The sequence below is a fragment of the Schistocerca americana genome, chromosome 3 (genome assembly GCF_021461395.2).
Source record: "Schistocerca americana isolate TAMUIC-IGC-003095 chromosome 3, iqSchAmer2.1, whole genome shotgun sequence".
Lineage (NCBI taxonomy): Eukaryota > Metazoa > Arthropoda > Insecta > Orthoptera > Acrididae > Schistocerca > Schistocerca americana.
In genome coordinates this window covers 41,694,778-41,716,277 of record NC_060121.1, presented here as the reverse complement: position 1 = coordinate 41,716,277, position 21,500 = coordinate 41,694,778, and the positions used below count along the sequence as shown (strand labels likewise).

Below are 21,500 nucleotides of genomic sequence, written 5' to 3'. Positions count from 1 at the left end.
CAGCACAGATCCTTTTCCAGCAGAATGATGGAAGCTGTGCTTGTTTAGCTGTTGGTGTGTTGAATCAGTTTACTATATACTGACTGGCTGAGCCAACTGTCTGACTTCTCTCCAACTTGAACACCTAATAAGGGTAGCTTAAAATAAGGGTAGCTTTCCTTCCTTCTCCATTTCTGCAGAAAACTTTATACTGAGATGTGATCAATGCTCAGTGAACTACTGGAATGTTTGATTGGTATGAGGCTAAACTGATAACATATCATCAACATAATGGTAAAAAAAAAAGAATGTGTGAAGAGGAGCACTGTTTAAGACACTTCCTTCAAAATTTGCCGTGAAAAAATTTGGACACAGATGATGACAAAGGCGAACACAGGGTCACTCAATTAGCCATATTATTGTATTTGCTGCTATGTAAAGTGATGGTCAGTGTTTGTCAGAATAACCTGACAATTTCTGAAGTGCGGTTGTTGGCAAGCAAACTCAACTTATCTTCAGCAGGAATGTTTGTAAGTAGAGGAACCACATTGAGACTGACCATAGCTTTGTCCGCACGTATCCTTATTTGTTTAATAATGTCAACAAATGTTCACTTCATCCTTAGTCACAATGGGTTCTACTCCATAAATTACATTTGTGTTAGTCATTTACTTCATTGACAGTCAGTTGATTTCCTAACAGAGACAGTGGTGAATATCATCAAAAGCTTGGAACATTTTTTTAACAATGTGATAATGCACCAAGAACATTTAATATGAGGGTAAGTCAATTATTATCTGCAATTTAGTTATATTTTTGTGTATTTTGGTAGTACTGTTGTTTTATGTTGATGCATGCTTTGTATATTTGTTGTTATATCTTTGCAATTTTCAAGCTGCTATATTAGTTTCATTATCACTGTTCTGCTGTTAATCATGGCTGCTCCACTATTTGCACCAAAGAAGAGCAAAGTTCAATGATCTGTTTTTTGTGGTCAGAAGGCGTATTGGGGCTGAAATTCATGGAATACTTTCGGTACAGTACAGTAACAGTGTTTCACCGCAACAGAATGTCCTCGAATGGATTTAAAATTTCCGAAATGGTCGCAGGAGTGTTACGCACAATGAAGGAGCTGGATGACCATTTACCAACACAAATGAAGAAACCATTTAGCGTTCACGTGAAATGATTTTCTTAGACAGACGATTAACTATGACAAAGTGGCATGTCGTCTGCAAATTAATCATGGTTCTGCCTATGAATACATCCACAACAGACTTGGGTTTCATAAAGTTTGTGCAAGATGGATCCCAAAACAACTCATATAGTTGCGTAATCAAACGCACTTGGACATCTGCAGAAAACCTTTGGATCACTATGGTAACGAAGGGGACAACTACTTAGACAGGATCATTACTGGTGATGAAACTTGGATCCATCATTACTAGCCAGAGAGTATACAGCAGAGTATGGAATGGAAACATCCAAATTCACCATGCAAGAAAAAGTTCAAGATCCAACTGTCCACAGGAAAACTGATGCTTACATTTTTTTGGGATGCACAAGGTCCAGTACTGGAACATTATGGGGCAAGGGCACAGCAATAAACAGTGTACGTTACAGTGAGATGCTTACTGCCAGGCTAGAGCCTGCAATTCGAAGCAAACACCGAGGATAGCTGTCAAAAGGTGTTGTGTTGTTGCACGACAATGGCTGTCCGCATACTGCTGCCCACTACTGAAAAGCGCCAGAAACTCAAATTGGAAGTACTGGATCATCCTCAATATAGTCCTGATCTTGCCCCTTCTGACTATCAAGTGTTTGGTCCAATCAAACAGGCAGTAAGGGGCTGTCGATTTGCCTCGGACGAAGCAGTGATAGATGCGGTGCATTCCTCGCTTGCAGCTCAACCTTCTTTTATGAGGGCATCAGGAAGCTTGTACAACAATGGACCGAGTGCGTTGAAACGCAAGGAGACTATGTCGAAAAGTGATGTTCTTGTAAGTTTCCTATTTGATTACAATAAATTTTTATAACTACTTTGCGGATAATAATTGACTTATCTCTTACAAAAAAATCTATCCCAAAAGACTTTGGGTTAATCATAAGATGCTTTCACAATAAAGTTTCCTATTGCTCACAATATCCAACTACAGTAAACAGTAGAACTATCATGTTTATACCCAAAAATGAGAAATGGAGATACTAACACTGTGTGCTCTGGTATTATTATAAATGAGAGCGTTCACACTATAATCTTACAGGTGCCCAAATTAATTAAATGTCCAGTTGCATCAAGAATCATAGTACGACTTTCCTTAACTGCACACAACTAGTATTATCCATAAAACTGCTTACCATTATGATAAAGCGATCTTAGCTATTTGTTTTAACTGTGTGTTGTCTGTCATTGGAATCATGGGCACTAATGATGAATCCTTGATTCAGTGTATGCTGGTGTTAAAATCGAACAATGGAGACTGAAGGTTGGAATATCAATAGTGCAAGAAAAAGATAGATTGCTACTTACTGTAAAGATGACATGTTAAGTTGCAGACTGGCATTAGCTGTACATTAGCTTTCGACCAGAGCTTTTGTCAGAAATGGAAACACACACACACACACACACACACATTCATTCACACAAGCAACCACACCTAACGCACATATGACCATCATCTCTGGCAGCACTCGTGTATGTGAGGTTTTCCTGCCTGCACGAATGAATGTGTGTGCATTTTCCATTCATTTACGCAGGTGGGCATACCTGGTCAAAATCTAATGTACTAGTGTGTCTGTCTGCAACTTACCATGTCATCTTTTTGTGACTATGTTGGTTGTATACCCATGCTATGTTTTCAATTTCATCATTAGTCAAAACATCACCCTTCCAGTGATGGTAATTGACTATTTTAACATGGCTTACCATTTTTTATCAGTATCTAATATCACAGCACCATAAACATCGAGCAGTATTAGCTCCATGTGTGAGAAGAGGCACCTCACATACTGTGGCAATGAAACTCATTTTATGCCAAGATGCTGTATTCAAAAAGGAATATAACTATTTTCTTGCAAAATTTCTACTATTGATGCACAGAAGAAGAACGGTGCTCCTCAATCAATATCAAATATTTGACTTTCCATAGTCTATCTCAAATACATCTGATTATAGGCAGGTCAGAACTTGATCAACTTTGATTCTACCTCAAGGAGACAGTTTTGCTATGACCTGACTCTGCTCATTGTTGCAAACAAATTCATATATACCTAGGTTGGTACTTAAATAGTGGCAACACTGCTGTGGAGACACTATGCAATGGAATCTACTATTGTGGCTGATAGCACACGTTGTTGACATACCTACCTTACCTCTGGGCAAATGGACTCGCCCATCCCATGTCACCGGTGTGCACAAAATTGAGGAAAACACAGACATTTGTGAGCAATCAGTCTAACATAATGGTGTCACTATGTTTTCGAAACAGGAACAATGGAGTTGGATCAAGATCGAATGTGCCAGAGGTCGTACAGCACAACAGTGTCATCACCTGTGACCAGCCTTATGAAAGAAGCAGCGACACTTTCTCTGCAACCCAGCCATCATTTTGCACAACAATGCAGAGGCGCATACAGTGCAAGCTGTGGCTGCTTCGTTCGGTCGATGGGACTGGGAAGTACTGTACCATCCACCATACTCCCTTGACTTAAGTCCTTATGACTTTGATTTGATTCTGAAGATGAAGGAACCACTTCCTGGCATTCGCTTCAGAACTGTTCCAGAGATTCAACAGGCAGTAGACCACTCCGTTCGCACCATCAACAGAACAGGCTCTGCTAATGGTATACTATGCATTCCACTTCGCTGTCAATGGGTTCTACACAGTGCTGGTGACTACTTTGAAGGACAGTAACAGGTGCAAACATTTAGCTCTTATGTATCGGTTGTGAATAAATAGTTGCCACTATTTAAGTTCCAACTCTCATACTTCTCGTTAAAAGATCAAAGTGTGTCTTTTTGTATCATTTATCAGTACAGAATCCAAAATGAAACTCGTCTCATGAACTGTTTTGAATTAATTAAATATTAGCTGTGACTTTTGTTGAGTAATGCTCTTCACATGCTGACACTTTGCCAGCATTTGTAGCAATATGAATCGTGGACAAGTTCTTGGGATTGGTAGATGTGTACCTCATGATGCAGAATTAGTCCAGAAAATTTTATCTGCAACATGGGTGGTAAAAGGAAAACATCATCAAGAATGAGTTTTGTGCCTGTTACGATTTTTTTACTTGCACTGCCAGTGTCAGTGTTGCTGTAGATTGGTGTTATTGTCATTTCATTCTTCATGTCTAGCACTGAGAGCAGTCCATGTAATGGTGGCACTTTTACAGCGCTTTATGGTATAATTTTTTGTTCTTTTTTTATTTTTCTCTGTTTTTATGAATCTGTTTTGAGAAAACATTTTAATGCTAGATTGTTTTAGGTAGGCGAATGTGAGAAAATCTTTTTATTATTATTATTATTATTATTATTATGTGCTTGCTTTTAACTGTGAAATTGTAGGCCAGGCAATATGCTCGCTTTGTAACTATGTGTAATATAGTAATGTAACAATCCATAAAAGTTTACCTTCATTGAAAACGGCCCCAAAAGACTTCAGGCTTAACATGTATGTAACAGGATTCTCTATTTTGGAAAGTTCTGACCATTATTAGTTCACATACATTTGTCTCTGAACTCGGTTGTTCTAATCTCTAAAACATCCATGTTATCAGATTTTTCCCTCACCGTGCTTACTTTATCATGTACATGTAGTTGCTTTGCACAGCATGTGATTTTTGCTAGTTGTGGGATGAGTGTTTACAGACTCATCTCATACTTCAGATCTGTTGACCAAATTTGGTGTCACACTGGTCTTGCATCCAGGAGGATGAGGGTTCAAATTCATGTCTGGCTATCCTGATTTATGTTTTACGTGATTTCCCTATATCACTTAAGGCAAATGCGGAGATGATACCTTTGAAAGGGCACAACCCGTTTCCTTCTCCGTCCTTTCCTAATCTGAGCTTGTGCACCATCTCTAATGACCTCGTTCTCAATGGGACATTAAACACTAGTCTTTTCATCCTCCTCCTCCCCCTCCTCCTCCTCCTCCAATCTGTTCACTTACTTTTGTAAATGATGATTTGATGGGACTACTATATAGAATAGCACATCCATTGCCAGTGTTCTAGATATAAGTCGTGTTATTGCTAGTGTGGGGCAGATTTAGTATCACGTTTCACTAAGTTTTTTGAAGATAACATATGCTACATAGCTTATAGCAAATAAAGTAGAAGTTTGTTGATGACAATCTGTGCTATTCACATAAAACCATGTTTATATAATAGAGGGAAACATTCCACGTGGGAAAAATATATCTAAAAACAATGATGATGTGACTTACCAAACGAAAGCACTGGCAGGTTGATAGACACACAAAGAAACACAAACATACACACAAAGTTCAAGCTTTCGCAACCAACGGTTGCTTCATCAGGAAAGAGGGAAGGAGAGGGAAAGATGAAAGGATGTGGGTTTTAAGGGAGAGGGTAAGGAGTCATTCCAATCCCGGGAGCGGAAAGACTTACCTTAGGGGGAAAAAAGGACAGGTATACACTCGCACACACGCACATATCCATCCACACATACAGACACAAGCAGACATATTTAAAGACAAAGAGTTTGGGCAGAGATGTCAGTCGAGGCAGAAGTGTAGAGGCAAAGAAGTTGTTGAAAGACAGGTGAGGTATGAGTGGCGGCAACTTGAAATTAGCGGAGATTGAGGCCTGGCGGATGACGAGAAGAGAGGATATACTGAAGGGCAAGTTCCCATCTCCGGAGTTCGGATAGGTTGGTGTTGGTGGGAAGTATCCAGATAACACGGACGGTGTAACACTGTGCCAAGATGTGCTGGCTGTGCACCAAGGCATGTTTAGCCAAAGGGAGATCCTCATTACCAACAAACACTGTCTGCCTGTGTCCATTCATGCAAATGGACAGTTTGTTGCTGGTCATTCCCACATAGAAAGCTTCACAGTGGCAGGTCACTTGGTAAATCACGTGGGTGCTTTCACACGTGGCTCTGCCTTTGATCGTGTACACCTTCCGGGTTACAGGACTGGAGTAGGTGGTGGTGGGAGGGAGCATGGGACAGGTTTTACACCGGGGGCGGTTACAAGGGTAGGAGCCAGAGGGTAGGGAAGCTGGTTTGGGGATTTCATAGGGATGAACTAAGAGGTTACGAAGGTTAGGCGGACAGCGGAAAGACACTCTTGGTGGAGTGGGAAGGATTTCATGAAGGATGGATCTCATTTCAGGGCAGGATTTGAGTAAGTCATATACCTGCTGGAGAGCCACATTCAAAGTCAGATCCAGTCCCGGAAAGTATCCTGTCACAAGTGGGGCACTTTTGTGGTTCTTCTGTGGGAGTTTCTGGGTTTGAGAGGATGAGGAAGTGGCTCTGGTTATTTGCTTCTGCACCAGGTTGGGAGGGTAGTTGCGGGATGCGAAAGCTGTTGTCAGGTTGTTGGTGTAATGGTTCAGGGATTCCGGACTGGAGCAGATTCGTTTGCCACGAAGACCTAGGCTGTAGGGAAGGGACCGTTTGATGTGGAATGGGTGGCAGCTGTCATAATGGAGGTACTGTTGCTTGTTGGTGGGTTTGATGTGGACGGACGTGTGAAGCTGGCCATTGGACAGGTGGAGGTCAACGTCAAGGAAAGTGGCATGGGATTTGGAGTAAGACCAGGTGAATCTGATGGAACCAAAGGAGTTGAGGTTGGAGAGGAAATTCTGGAGTTCTTCTTCACTGTGAGTCCAGATCATGAAGATGTCATCAATAAATCTGTACCAAACTTAGGGTTGGCAGGTCTGGGTAACCAAGAAGGCTTCCTCTAAGTGACCCATGAATAGGTTGGCGTACGAGGGGGCCATCCTGGTACCCATGGCTGTTCCCTTTAATTGTTGGTACGTCTCGCATTCGAAAGTGAAGAAGTTGTGGTTCAGGATGAAGCTGGCTAAGGTAATGAGGAAAGAGGTTTTAGGTAGGGTGGCAGGTGATCGGCGTGAGAGGAAGTGGTCCATCGCAGTGAGGCCCTGGACATGCGGAATATTTGTGTATGAGGAAGTGGCATCATTGGTTACAAGGATGGTTTCCGGGGGTAACAGATTGGGTAAGGATTCCAGGCGTTCGAGAAAGTGGTTGGTGTCTTTGATGAAGGATGGGAGACTGTATGTAATGGGTTGAAGGTGTTGATCTACGTAGGCAGAGATACGTTCTGTGGGGGCTTGGTAACCAGCTACAATGGGGCAGCCGGGATGATTGGGTTTGTGGATTTTAGGAAGAAGGTAGAAGGTAGGGGTGCGGTCTGTCGGTGGGGTCAGTAGGTTGATGGAGTCAGGTGAAAGGTTTTGTAGGGGGCCTAAGGTTCTGAGGATTCCTTGAAGCTCTGTCTGGACATCAGGAATGGGATTACCTTGGCAAACTTTGTATGTAGTGTTGTCTGAAAGCTGACGCAGTTCCTCAGCCACATACTCCCGACGATCAACTACCACGGTCGTGGAACCTTTGTCTGCCGGGAGAATGACGATGGATTGGTCAGCCTTCAGATCACGGATAGCCTGGGCTTCAGCAGTGGTGATGTTGAGAGTAGGATTAAGGTTTTTTAAGAAGGATTGAGAGGCAAGGCTGGAAGTCAGAAATTCCTGGAAGGTTTGGAGAGGGTGATTTTGAGGAAGAGGAGGTGGGTCCCGCTGTGACGGAGGACGGAACTGTTCCAGGCAGGGTTCAATTTGGATAGTGTCTTGGGGAGTTGGATCATTAGGAGTAGGATTAGGATCATTTTTCTTCGTGGTAAAGTGATATTTCCAGCAGAGAGTACGAGTGTAGGACAGTAAAACTTTGACGAGGGCTGTTTGGTTGAATCTGGGAGTGGGGCTGAAGGTGAGGCCTTTGGACAGGACAGAGGTTTCGGATTGAGAGAGAGGTTTGGAGGAAAGGTTAACTACTGAATTAGGGTGTAGTGGTTCCAGATTGTGTTGATTGGAATTTTGAGGTTTTGGGGGGAGTGGAGCTGGATGTGGGAGATTGAGTAGATGGGAGAGACTGGGTCTGTGTGCAATGAGAGGAGGTTGAGGTTTGCTGGAAAGGTTGTGAAGGGTGAGTGAGTTGCCTTTCCGGAGGTGGGAAACCAGGAGATTGGATAGTTTTTTGAGGTGTAGGGTGGCATGCTGTTTTAATTTGCGGTTGGCCTGTAGGAGGATGCTCTGAACAGCCAGTGTGGATGTGGGAGAGGAAAGATTGAGGACTTTTATTAATGATAGGAGTTGACGGGTGTGTTCATTGGCTGAGTTGATGTGTAGGTGAAGGTTTAGGTGGGTGAGGGCGATGGATTGTTCAGTTTGGAACTGGTATAGGGACTGATGGAAAGAAAGGTTACAGCCAGAGATGAGAACTTTAAGTGTGAGGCCTTTGGGGGTAATGCCAAATGTCAGACAAGCCTGAGAAAATAAAATATGGGAGCGTCATCTGGCTAGGGCAAAGGCATGTTTGCTGAGGGGATGTAAATAAAACTTAATGGGGTCGTTGTGAGGGTGTTGTGAGGGTGACATGGTATTAGAAGTTGGATAGTGTAACATGAGGCTGAAATGAAAATGAAAATAAAAATATATGGGGAGAGATAAAGGTGAACTAGAAAGCAGCTGGAGATCTGGTGTGAAAAAAGGCGAAAAAGTGTTGGTTAAAGCTGGGCTATGTTGATCCTGTGGTGAACTTGGGTTGGTAGACAACGATGTGCACAAAGGTTAGGTGGTTGTGTTGCCGCCAAAACACGTTAAAGGGTGGAGAAATTCGGGAAATTTTCGAAAAAACTGCGTGTAAATGTATTAAAAGGAGTGGTTTTGTGGTGGCAGATTATGAAAATGAGGCTAACAATTGTCTGACGAAGAAATAATGACGTTAAAACCTGTGGGAAGCGGCTAAAAATGATCAGTGATGTGGGAAAAACGGAAATGGAAATAAAGCGAAAGTTATTAGAACTAGCCGAAATGGTTGGTTAATAGATGAAAGGAACTGTTTGTGAACTGGAAACAGTTTGGTACAGATTTATTGATGACATCTTCATGATCTGGACTCAAAGTGAAGAACTCCAGAATTTCCTCTCCAACCTCAACTCCTTTGGTTCCATCAGATTCACCTAGTCCTACCGTATTTACTCGAATCTAAGCCGCACTTTTTTTCCGGTTTTTGTAATCCAAAAAACCGCCTGTGGCTTAGAATCGAGTGCAACGGAAGCGGAAGTTCTGAAAAACGTTGGTAGGTGCCGCCACAACTAACTTCTGCCATCGAATATATGTAGCGCCACATAGGCATGCCTTGTAGGCACAAAGATAAATACTGGCGCCAAAACCTCTGCGTCAGTAAATAAATTTTTTAAAAAAGGTGGAAGACGAGCTTTTTTTCTCCGCCCCGAGTTTCGACCACTGCATTTTCATACATTATCCAACGAAGCAAATACAAATTCCGTATTGTTCATCTTCGAATGTAGTAGAATTTCAATGTACTACGAAAATCAGACTGGCAAGACTGTTACGGATGTTTGTCAATATGGCCAACTCTACGTTCTGAATTTTTTCCTACCTGTGAGAAGAGATGGTTGCTAATAGGAACCTGATGAAATATGAATCACATGCAGCATTCTCTTCACCATAAGAATAATACGAATATAAACATTTTGCCATATATTCTTTCATGTTTGCTGCTATCTCATTTAAATCCTGTCTGCCTAATAAACTACGAAACTAGATTGAGACAACAGCAAACGCGGAAGAATATACATATCATGTCATGTTTATATTCGTATTATTCTTATTCCTAATAGTGAATCAGTCAGAAGTGAAGCACGGCAACTGACTAGATTTTGAAATCCAAGATGACTCTAATTTCTGTGCAGAATGTGATGTACTAAAGAAGCGGCCACAAAGATTTTCAAACGGAGAAAAATTTTCGCCTAACTCTCGTTCAGAACATGTTCTATCATACGCAGTCTATTATTTGGTTCTTGTTGATCATTATCAAAGAAAGCAGCAGTGTAAGTAACAACAGATAGCAGTCTCTTGCCATTGTTTCGCTAATGAGACGATTCCTCTCTCTCTTTTTCAATTGTAAGCGTCGGTAGCGCGCGCAAAAGCAAGCCATGCCGCGAGCGGTGATAGGCCATAAACACGCATTATCAGAATGCGACAAACAATGCCTGACACAGTACAGTAATGCATTTTCACCTTAGAGTGACGTAAACACCTATAACAAAGAAAACGGCACTTATCAGATCAAAGCAAAATAAGCAATCGATTCAAACCAGACGAAGCACGTGAAAAAGGAAGCGTATCCCTATAAATACGGACGGAGCGCCTGACGCATAGCAATGGCTACCTGGTAAAGCTTAACTGCAAAGCATACAACTCGAACCAAACTACTGTAGCTGTATCGTCACTCATTCGACCTAAATTGTGTCTCATATTACAATGGACCAACTTTGTTTCGATTTGGAGGTGCGGCCTAAAACTTTTCTCACCCCTTGAATTTCGAGTCTCAAGTTTCACGTGCGGCTTAGATCGGGATTTTTTTTTTTTTTTTTTCGAGTCTCATTTCTCAGGTGCGGCTTAGATTTGAGTGCGGCTTAGATCCGAGTAAATACGGTACTCCAAACCCCATACCACTTTCCTTGACGTAGACCTCTATCTGTCCAATGGCCAGCTTCACACGTCCGTCCACATCAAACCCACCAACAAGCAACAGTACCTCCATTATGACAGCTGCCACCCATTCCACCTCAAACGGTCCCTTCCCTACAGCCTAGGTCTTCGTGGCAAACGAATCTGCTCCAGTCCGGAATCCCTGAACCGTTATAGCAACAACCTGAAAACAGCTTTTGCATCCCGCAACTACCCTCCCGACCTGGAACACAAGCAAATATCCAGAGCCACTTCCTCATCCCCTCAAACTCAGAATCTCCCACAGAAGAACCCCAAAAGTGCCACACTTGTGATAGGATACTTTCCGGGACTGGATCAGACTCTGAATGTGGCTCTCCAGCAGGGATACGACTTCCTCAAATCCTGCCCTGAAATGAGATCCATCCTTCATGAAATCCTCCCCACTCCACCAAGAGTGTCTTTACGCCATCCACCTAACCTTCCTAACCTCTTAGTTCATCCATATGAAATCCCCAAACCAGCTTCCCTACCCTCTGGCTCCTACCCTTGTAACCGCCCCCGGTGTAAAACCTGTCCCATGCTCCCTCCCACCACCACCTACTCCAGTCCTGTAACCCAGAAGGTGTACATGATCAAAGGCAGAGCCACGTGTGAAAGCACCCACGTGATTTACCAAGTGACCTGCCACTGTGAAGCTTTCTATGTGGGAATGACCAGCAATAAACTGTCCATTCGCATGAATGGACACAGGCAGACAGTGTTTGTTGGTAATGAGGATCTCCCTTTGGCTAAACATGCCTTGGTGCACGGCCAGCACATCTTGGCGCAGTGTTACACTGTCCGGGTTATCTGGATACTTCCCACTAACACCAACCTATCCGAACTCCGGAGATGGGAACTTGCCCTTCAGTATATCCTCTCTTCTCGTTATCCGCCAGGCCTCAACCTCCGCTAATTTCAAGTTGCCACCGCTAATACCTCACCTGTCTTTCAACAACATCTTTGCCTCTGTAGTTCCGCCTCGACTGACATCTCTGCCCAAACTCTTTGCCTTTACAAATGTTTGCTTGTGTCTGTGTATGTGTGGATGGATGGATGTGTGTGTGTGTGTGTGTGTGTGTGTGTGTGTGTGTGTGTGTGTGTGTGTGTGCGAGTGTATACCCGTCCTTTTTTCCCCCTAAGGTAAGTCTTTCCGCTCCCGGGATTGGAATGACTCCTTACCCTCTCCCTTAAAACCCACATCCTTTCGTCTTTCCCTCTCCTTCCCTCTTTCCTGATGAAGCAACCGTTGGTTGCAAAAGCTTGAATTTTGTGTGTATGTTTGTGTTTATTTGTGTGTCTACCAACCTGCCAGCACTTTTGTTTGGTAAGTCACATCATCATTGTTTTTAGATATATAAAACCATATTTATATGTTCTGTATGTATACAGGATTATTATAAATGACAAAAGTGATTTGACAGATTTGCTGTAGCTATGTTATATGACATATTGTCACAGGGCACTGCACATGCTTATAAAAACTCAAAAAGTTTTTTGTTTTTTTTTCTTTCTTTTTCTTTTTTTTCCTATAAGGCAAGTGGTCCATATGTGCCCCCTCCTGATTCTGCAGATATCAAGTCGATAACCAAATTCTTACCACATTCAGTGCAACAGGTCGCTATCAATCTGTTCAAAAGCACACAATCTGTTCATTTGAGCTTGCAGTTGTGGTAGATTTGCTGGTGGAGGAGATGTATACAAAAATTGCATGTTTAAGAATTTATGAACATCATGATGGAAGTGGGGTGGAGCACCATCCTACTGGTAGATGAAGTCCACATTGTCACTCTCAAGTTGTGGCATGTTATGGTAAATTGATGTGAATACATTTCAAGCACAAGTATGCTTTCTCGGTGCCTATCGTCATCTTGTCTGACTGCTCGCTTCTGAGCCCTCGTGGCAGAAATCTGAAGTTCAGCTGCAACAATACAAAACTTTTTGAGTTTTTCTACATGAGTGTCGAATTTTGTGACTATATGTCAGTTAATGTAGTTATAGTAAATTTATAAAACAACTTGAAACATTTATACTAACCTTGTGTTTTTGAGTATTTCTCTTCATTGCATTATGATGACACATCCTAAATCATTGTAAGATATTCCCTGGATGAATAAATAAATAAATTATTGAGCCACACTCTGTAGTCTATATAGTGTACTTTCAGCCAGAAAGTAAAGGACATACCACATGAATACATTGATATAAAATGTATGTATCTAGTGTACTATGCATGAGTTGGGAATGAAAACAATATTTACTTTGTGATTTAAGACTTATTTGAAATTGCAGTTGCAAGCTAATATCCCAAAGGTGTTCAGACTCACATGCGGTTTCTCTTCATTGAAATGTCTTGGCTCAAACTCATCTAGGGGTTGAACAGCATGTATCACATTACATGCCCTAAATGAGACACTTGTGACCCTTTGGTTAAATTGTCTGGCTGATGGCAAGTTTGTGAAATAGAAAGTTAACATAACATTTAACAACAGTAATAATAATATCGGGAACTAAAACCCATAAATGATGTAGGCAACACAGTTGCGATTTACTTAGAATAATATTAATTCAGAAAGCAAACCATTAGCGAAAGTGGTCGTATTTAGAGTTACGAATGTGTTTGCATATCACAGTTTCTTTGTTGTCCTTTTATTTTTAGGCAAGAAATAACTTTTTGGAACACAGGGCTTGTAGTGTCAAATTACTGTTAGGTTCTACATACAGTTTTTATTAGATGTTGTTATCTCATATGTTTTGTCCTGGGATTGTACCTCATTGTCTGTGTACACCAGTGATATCTGGCTTTCGTGATTTGCAAGTGCATTTCACTAGAACACTTCACATTCACTGTCTGTGTTTTCATTTAAAACTTGAGTGGACAATGTGTGTTTGTAGTCTTACTTAGTTGTTTAGATTGACCACATCTGAAAGACGATGATGATAATAATAATAATAATAATAATAATAATAATAATAAAACAGACATAACTAAGGAACGATGAAACATGTAAAAGAGACAAAAATCTGTTTCACAAAAACAACTGTACTGTCTGGTTTAAGCAGTTTCTGAATCAGTGTCTACACAAAGAGCAGAGTAAGAACAGTATTGAAAGGATAGATTGCTACTCACCACATAGAGAGGCACTGAGTCTTGAAGAGGCACAATGAATAAGAATGCCAGAAATGTCCAGTGTTCTGATTGCTTCCTTCATCAGAAGTAGAAAATACACAGTAATAATGTTACATTTGATCTGATTTTACGTAAAAATGGCCTGGACTGACACTGATTTCAAAATGTATTTGTGCAGGGCACAGCTGGAGAAAAAGGTGAACCTGGAGAGATGGGCCTGACAGGACCTGTCGGTCCCCCCGGCATGAAGGGAGACAGGGGTGAGAGGGGGCCCCCTGGCCCCGCCACTGTCGCCGGTGTCGACGGGGACTTCATAACCATAAAGGGCGAGAAGGGTGACCACGGCAAGAGGGGCCGCCGGGGCAAGCCGGGACCTCCCGGGCCCGTGGGCCCCCCGGGGAAACCCGGCACCGTGGGCGAGATGGGACTGCCCGGATGGATGGTAACCTCACGTGCCGCTAGATGACCAGTTTGAATTTTCTTGTGCACTGAGTTAAAATAAATTCGACCTGCTTATTATGAGATAATATTCAATTAATAATTAATGGTGTTCATCTAATAACTCCTTTCCTAACTGGTAGCTCAGAAATTCTGTTACATTGAATTTTATGTCACTAACATTTGCATTATGTTTTCTGTAACCTGTTACTAATTCTCTTATTCTTTCTTTTCATGCTTGCATCATTACAGAAGGTGAGCTTCTATTTTTCTTGTCTAACTTTTATTTGTAATAAGTACTTAACACTGATACTTTAGCCTTAGTGTTCCAAAAGATGTGGGCTTAAAACCTAAATTCATTTTTTGCTGCAAGTGAGAGACCTTGCAGATGTGACTTCTTCTTGTCATAGTAAGCCATATTGAGACTGCTTTGTTTGATGAATTAGCAATCAGAATTTGAGTTGGAATGTACTCAGCTGTTGACTTCTTGTTACCAGGTGTTGTCTTACTGCCTCCCATATCCAACAACCACATCTATCAAAAAAGAATTGTGCCAAGGAAACACTCCAGCTTGGCTGCATAACCAAGAAATGATCAGCCACTTAAAAATTTTGATCAGCTGTAATTATATCCAGATCGTATTTTCATTCTGCAGCAGCATGTACATTGATTTGAATCTTTGAAAGATTAAACTCGTGTGCTGACCTGGGATTGGAGCCTAGGATTTTTGCTTTTTGTGGGCAAGTGCACTGCTGACAGGTATCTGAGCACGACATATGACTCTACCTCACAGCCTTAATTCTGCTGGTACCTCATCTCCTACATTCCAAACTGCACAGAAGTTGTCCTACACTCTGAGTGGGACTAGCACTCCTGGAAAAAAAGATATTGTGGAGACAGGACTTAGCCACAAGGTAAATATTCCAGGTTTGAGCCCCAATGTGGCACGCAATCTGAATCTGCCTGGAAGTTTCCAAAGCAATGGATGCTCCACTACAGAGTGAAAATTCATTCTGGAAAGAATTGCCCAGGCTGCGGCTATGCCGTGTCCACGCAGGATCCTTCCTTCCTGGAGTGATGGTCCTGCAGGGTATCCAGGAGAACTTGTGAGAAGTTTGGAAGGTAGGAGATGAGGTAATGATGGAAGTAAAGTTATGAGTTTGGATAGCTCGGTCACTGGACAACTTGCACACAAAAGGCAAAGGTCCCAGGTTTGAGTTTAGGTCTAACACACAGTTTTAATCTGCGAGAAAGTTTTAAGCTACAGTCACACTTTCTCACTGGCTATTCAAGTTTTTACTGAATGAAATATTAACTAATATTAATGTTTTTCATTGAGATACAATACAGATAATTCTGTTGTGTTGCTATGGGAGATGTAATCGTAAAACAGTTGAAGTGTGTTTACTGCAAGAATCTATTTCATGTTATGGTTACATAACTAAAATTATTTCTTCACATAGTCACTTTGTTCAGTTACAGATGAACTCATATAACAAGTTTTCACACCTCTCTTTTGTGTCTTTCTGCATCCACATATTTAATAAATGTAGCAACCACTCATTGCAGTGAGGTCACAGACAGATGGTTGAAGCTTTTCACAGATGGTTGAAGCTTTTCCACTATAGCTCTTGCAAAAGTTTTCATGACATATGGTGTGGCTTTCTCATGGTGATGCTAGAAGACAACAGAGCTTTCTCCTCAAAGTTCAGATGATGCAAAATGTTTTATTAGTGAGATATGAGGAAATTGTCACTGTACTATAATACATGACATGAAAAAATTCCTTATGAATTTGTCATATTCATAATGATCAGTATTTTTTTATGGACATTCTTATGCAATGAAAATTTTAATGCAGTTTTCCAAAATGATGCTTCATTAATAACATTGTCTCCATACACCACTGTGATTGAATGGTGTGGTCTCATCTCTTGCATTTGGGAATAGAACCACAGATTTTTTAATATTTTAAACTATCAAGCATGTCATTGATACAAGTGAAATTGGCACAAGTGAAATATTGTTGGTTTGAACAGCACGATGCTATAAATACTTAGTCATACTGGAAATGAGGTATTCTCATCTTTCTCCAGCCTATGAATTGATTTACCAAGGTAGTTGTTTGGGAAACATATAATTTAATGTGGCCTGTGAACAATCTACATCTACAAGATTACTCTGCTATTCACAATAAAGAGCCTGGCAGAGGGTTCAGTGAACCACCTTCAAGCTGTCTCTCTTCCGTTCCACTCTCGAACGGCACGCAGGAAAAACGAGCACTTAAATTTTTCTGTGCGAGCCCTGATTTCTCTTATTTTATCGTGATGATCATTTCTTCCTATGTAGGTAGGTGCCAGCAGAATGTTTTTGCAATTGGAGGAGAAAACTGGTGATAGAAATTTCATGAGAAGATCCTGTTGCAACGAAAAAAACCTTTGTTTTAATGATTGCCACTCCCAATTCACATATCATGTCTGTGACACTATCTCCCCTATTTCATGATAATACAAAGCGAGCTGCCCTTCTTTGTACATTTTCGATATCATCTGTCAGTCGTACCTGATGTGGATCCCACATCGCACGGCAATACTCCAGAATAGGGTGGACAAGTGTGGTGTAAGCAGTCTCTTCAGTAGACTGGGTGCACCTTCTATGTGTTCTGCCAATGAATCGCAGTCTGCGGTTTGCTCTACCCACAATATTATCTATGTGATCATTCCAATTTAGGTTATTTGTAATTGTAATTCCTAAGTATTTAGCTGCATTTACAGCCTTCAGATTTGTGTGGCTTATCGTGTAATCGAAATTTAGCTGATTTCTTTTAGCATGTGAATAACTTCACACTTTTCTTTATTCGGGGTCAATTGCCATTTTTCACACCATACAGATATCTTGTTTAAATCATTTTGCAAGTCGTTTTGAGCATCTGATGACTTTACAAGATGGTAAATGACATCATCATCTGCAAACAATCTAAGATGGCTACTCAGATTCTCCTATGTCTTTAATACAGATCAGGAACAATAGAGGGCCTATAACACTTCCTTGGGGAATGCCAGATATTACTTCTGTTTCACTCGATGACTTTCTGCCTATTACTACGAACTGTGACCTTTCACAGGAAATCACGAGTCCAGTCGCACAACTGAGGCGGTACTCTGTAGGCATGCAGTTTGATTAGAGGAACAGTGCTGAAAGCCTTCTGGAAATCTAAAAATATGGAATCAGTTTGACATCCCCTGTCGATAGCACTTACTACTTCATGAGTATAAAGAGCTAGTTGTGTTTCACAGGAATGATATTTTCTGAATCCGTGCTGACTGTGTGTCAATAAATCGTTTTCTTCGAGGTACTTCATAATGTTTGAATAGAGTATATGTTCCAAAACCCTACTGCAAATTGACGTTAGTGATATAGGCCTGTAATTCAGCAGATTACTCCTACTTCCGTTTTTGGGTATTGGTGTGACTTGAACAATTTTCCAGTCTTTAGGTACGGATCTTTCAGTGAGCGAGTGGTTGTATACAGGGTGGTCCATTGATAGTGACCGTGCCAAATATCTCACGAAATAAGCATCAAACGAAAAAACTACAAAGAATGGAACTCGTCTAGCAAAACCAGATGGCGCTATGGTTGGCCCGCTAGATGGCACTACCATAGGTCAAACGGAGATCAACTGCGTTTTTTTTTTAAATAGGAACCCCAATTTTTTATTACATATTCATGTAGTACGTAAAGAAACATGAATGTTTTAGTTGGACCACTTTTTTCGCTTCGTGATAGATGGTGCTGTAATAGTCACAAACATGTAAGTACGTGGTATCACGTAACATTCCGCCAGTGCGGATGGTATTTGCTTCGTGATACATTTAAAATGGACCGTTTACCAATTGCAGAATAGATCGATATTGTGTTGATGTATGGCCATTGCGATCAAAATGCCCAAAGGGCGTGTGCTATGTATGCTGCTCGGTATCCAGTCCGACATCATCCAGGTGTGCAGACCGTTCGCCGGATAGTTACGTTATTTAAGGAAACAGGAAGTGTTCAGCCAAATGTGAAACGTCAACCACGACCTGCAACAAATGATGATGCCTGTAAGTAGGTGTTTTAGCCGCTGTCGCGGCTAATCCGCACATCAGTAGCAGACAAATTGCGCGAGAATCGGGAATCTCAAAAACGTCGGTGTTGAGAATGCTACATCAACATCGATTGCACTCGTACCATGTTTCTATGCACCAGGAATTGAATGGCGACGACTTTGAACGTCGTGTACAGTTCTGCCACAGGGCACAAGAGAAATTACGGGACGATGACAGATTTTTTGCGCGCATTGTATTTAGGGACGAAGCGTCATTCACCAACAGCGATAACGTAAACCGGCATAATATACACTATTGGGCAACGGAAAATCCACGATGGCTGCGACAAGTGGAACATCAGCGACCTTGGCGGGTTAACGTATGGTGCGGCATTATGGGAGGAAGGATAATTGGCCCCCATTTTATCGATGGCAATCTAAATTATGCAATGTATGCTGATTTACTACATAACGTTCTACCGATATTACTGCAAGATGTTTCACTGCATGGCAGAATGGCAATGTACTTCCAACATGATAGATGTCCGGCACATAGCTCGCGTGTGGTTGAAGCAGTATTGAATAGCATATTTCATGACAGGTGGATTGGTCATCGAAGCACCATACCATGGTCCACACATTCACCGGATCTGAAGTCCCCGGATTTCTTTCTGTGGGGAAAGTTGAAGGATATTTGCTATCGTGATCCACCGACAATGCCTGACAACATGCGTCAGCGCATTATCAATGCATGTGTGAACATTATGGAAGGTGAACTATTCGCTGTTGAGAGGAATGTCGTTACGTATACTGCCAAATGCATTCAGGTTGACGGACATCATTTTGAGCATTTATTGCATTAATGTGATTTTTACAGGTAATCACGCTGTAACAGCATGCGTTCTCAGGAGTTCACAAAGGTACATGTATCACAATGGAACAACCGAAATAAAATGTTCAAATGTACCTACATTCTGTATTTTAATTTTTAAAAAACCTACCTGTTACCAACTGTTCGTTTAAAATTGAGCCACATGTAGGGACTGGAAAAATTCGTTTATACGATAACGGGACGAATAACGCGAATTCTGCTGGTTTTAATGGGGTTATACGAATTCGGCGGTTTTTGAGGAAGTAACGCAAAATCGGAGTTTTTCAACAAAATTTCTCTGTGTCCTCGTAAGAAGAGTCGTAAATCTTATGACGTTTTATGTTGAAATGTTCTATGTTCAACCACAGTCTAATATAACAGTCGCGACACTTCGCCTCGATTTTGTTGCCTACAGCGCCAGCAGCGCCCCAAGCGGCTGGTAGGTTACACTGTGAGTTCGGCGCGATCGTGAAGGAGAATAGTGGTTGTTTATTTTGATTTTTACAATGGCTTTTACTGGCGGGAGCGTTTGTAGCGCAATAAATTGCACCAACAACAGAAAGAAGACACCAAAGCTGTCTTTTTTTTAGGTTTCCTAAGGATCCTGAGAGGTATAACCATCATGTTACTAAACTGTATCGTCAGGATTCACTTGCAAACTATATGTGTATAAATGATGAATGTTTCGTTTTAGGAGCAGAAAATGGCTTGTTAATAGCAGGCGAGAAGACCTCATGAAGAAAGACCCAGTGTACCTGTGTAGTAATATTAGGTTTTGTTCGCTACATTTCGAACAAAACCAGTTCATGAACGCAGACAACAACAAACTCGTGTGGAATGCAGTACCCACCCTGTTTGACATTCCAAATAAGCCACCTCAGCTGACGATGAAGAGGAAACTGCCACAAAGATTCGACAGTCAATCTAAAGCAGTAAAACAGCCCTATGACACAGAAGCAGCTGGTTCAGCTCACCATGTATCAGTGCCAGATTCGTGTGAATCGTCAACACAGACCTGCTTTGACGATGAAGTGGTTAGATTAAGTGCAACTGTTCGTGTCTTGCAAAAGCGTGTGAAGTGTCAGAATGTGCAAATCGCTAGACTTCGAGCGAAACTGCTGTTAATCAAGTTATTTGTTAAAGTGAGACTCGTTTACAGGCTGAAATATTGGAATCAAGACGTAGTTTCTAACAACAAGAAAGCAAATAAGAAACTGAAGAAGTTGGCTCATTTGGGCTGCTGATTTCTTTGGTATGTATTTCGTTCACTTCTGTTGTTAGTCACTTAATTTCCCTTGCTTCTTTCGCGTGATGACATTATTTTGTCAGCACCTTCTTCACTGACAGATTGTTTGAAAATTATACAAATATTTGGTTTTTCGTGAAATGTAGTGTAATCAGCTCATTATAGTGTTTTCAGCATATTCTTCCCACTATTTGGCAGTTGCTTGTCCCACTTAGAATAATAAAAAGATGAAGGTCGTACTTGTGGCAACAGGCGAAAATGACAAACAAACGCAGTAGGCCTACAGAACGATAAACGAGCTGTTGATCGTTTTTGCAAGTAGAGGTACATGTCTGTGCTTCTGACATGTGAATCTGTGTGTTTATATTCTTTTGATATGAACGTGGTAAGCTGCAATTCTGTCCAATGTCACAAGTGTTTCTTCACGAATGTGTTGTAGCTTGCCACTCTATTCATGATTTTTGTCCGTGCTGGCGCTTATTTTAGAATCCTTTTTAGAAACATATATGCCTTCTGATACCACACAAACCCTTGGAGGCAAGAAAATAACTCAAATAATGCGGAAATTACGTAGGAAATGGATGTAAACAAACATTATGCTTACGACGCGTCTGACGTTCACCTTACCTACCGCTTGGAGCGCTAGTGTCGCTCCATCTGTCAAACGGCAACAACTTTTACAGCAGTGAGTGTCGCGACTGTTATATTAGACTGTGGTTCAACTGTCGCACTACTTTTTGCAGTCGTGACGTAACTAGTGGCCTTTCGACTATCGACTTTTGCGAGCGCGTACGAACGACCACTGTGTGAATTTCGATTATTTATTTCAAATGCAGTGTATGTACCGCAGTGTGCCGATTCAAAGCAATGGTGCAATGAAAATCTATCCCAAACACATCGCCAATCTTTATTAAATGCGGTTAATAACACAGCAGCGATATAAGGCTTGATGAA

General features: G+C 41.4%; 1 protein-coding gene across 1 annotated transcript in view; it reads left to right on the top strand.

Annotated features, from left to right (window-relative positions):
- LOC124607003 (collagen alpha-1(XVIII) chain-like) overlaps positions 1 to 21,500 on the top strand; it is a 939,249-nt gene that overhangs the window by 788,366 nt on the left and 129,383 nt on the right. Inside the window, exons 15-16 of the mRNA XM_047139151.1 lie at positions 14,086 to 14,349; positions 14,598 to 14,600. Of these exons, the coding sequence (XP_046995107.1) occupies positions 14,086 to 14,349; positions 14,598 to 14,600 (267 nt within the window). The remainder of the gene's footprint in view (positions 1 to 14,085; positions 14,350 to 14,597; positions 14,601 to 21,500) is intronic.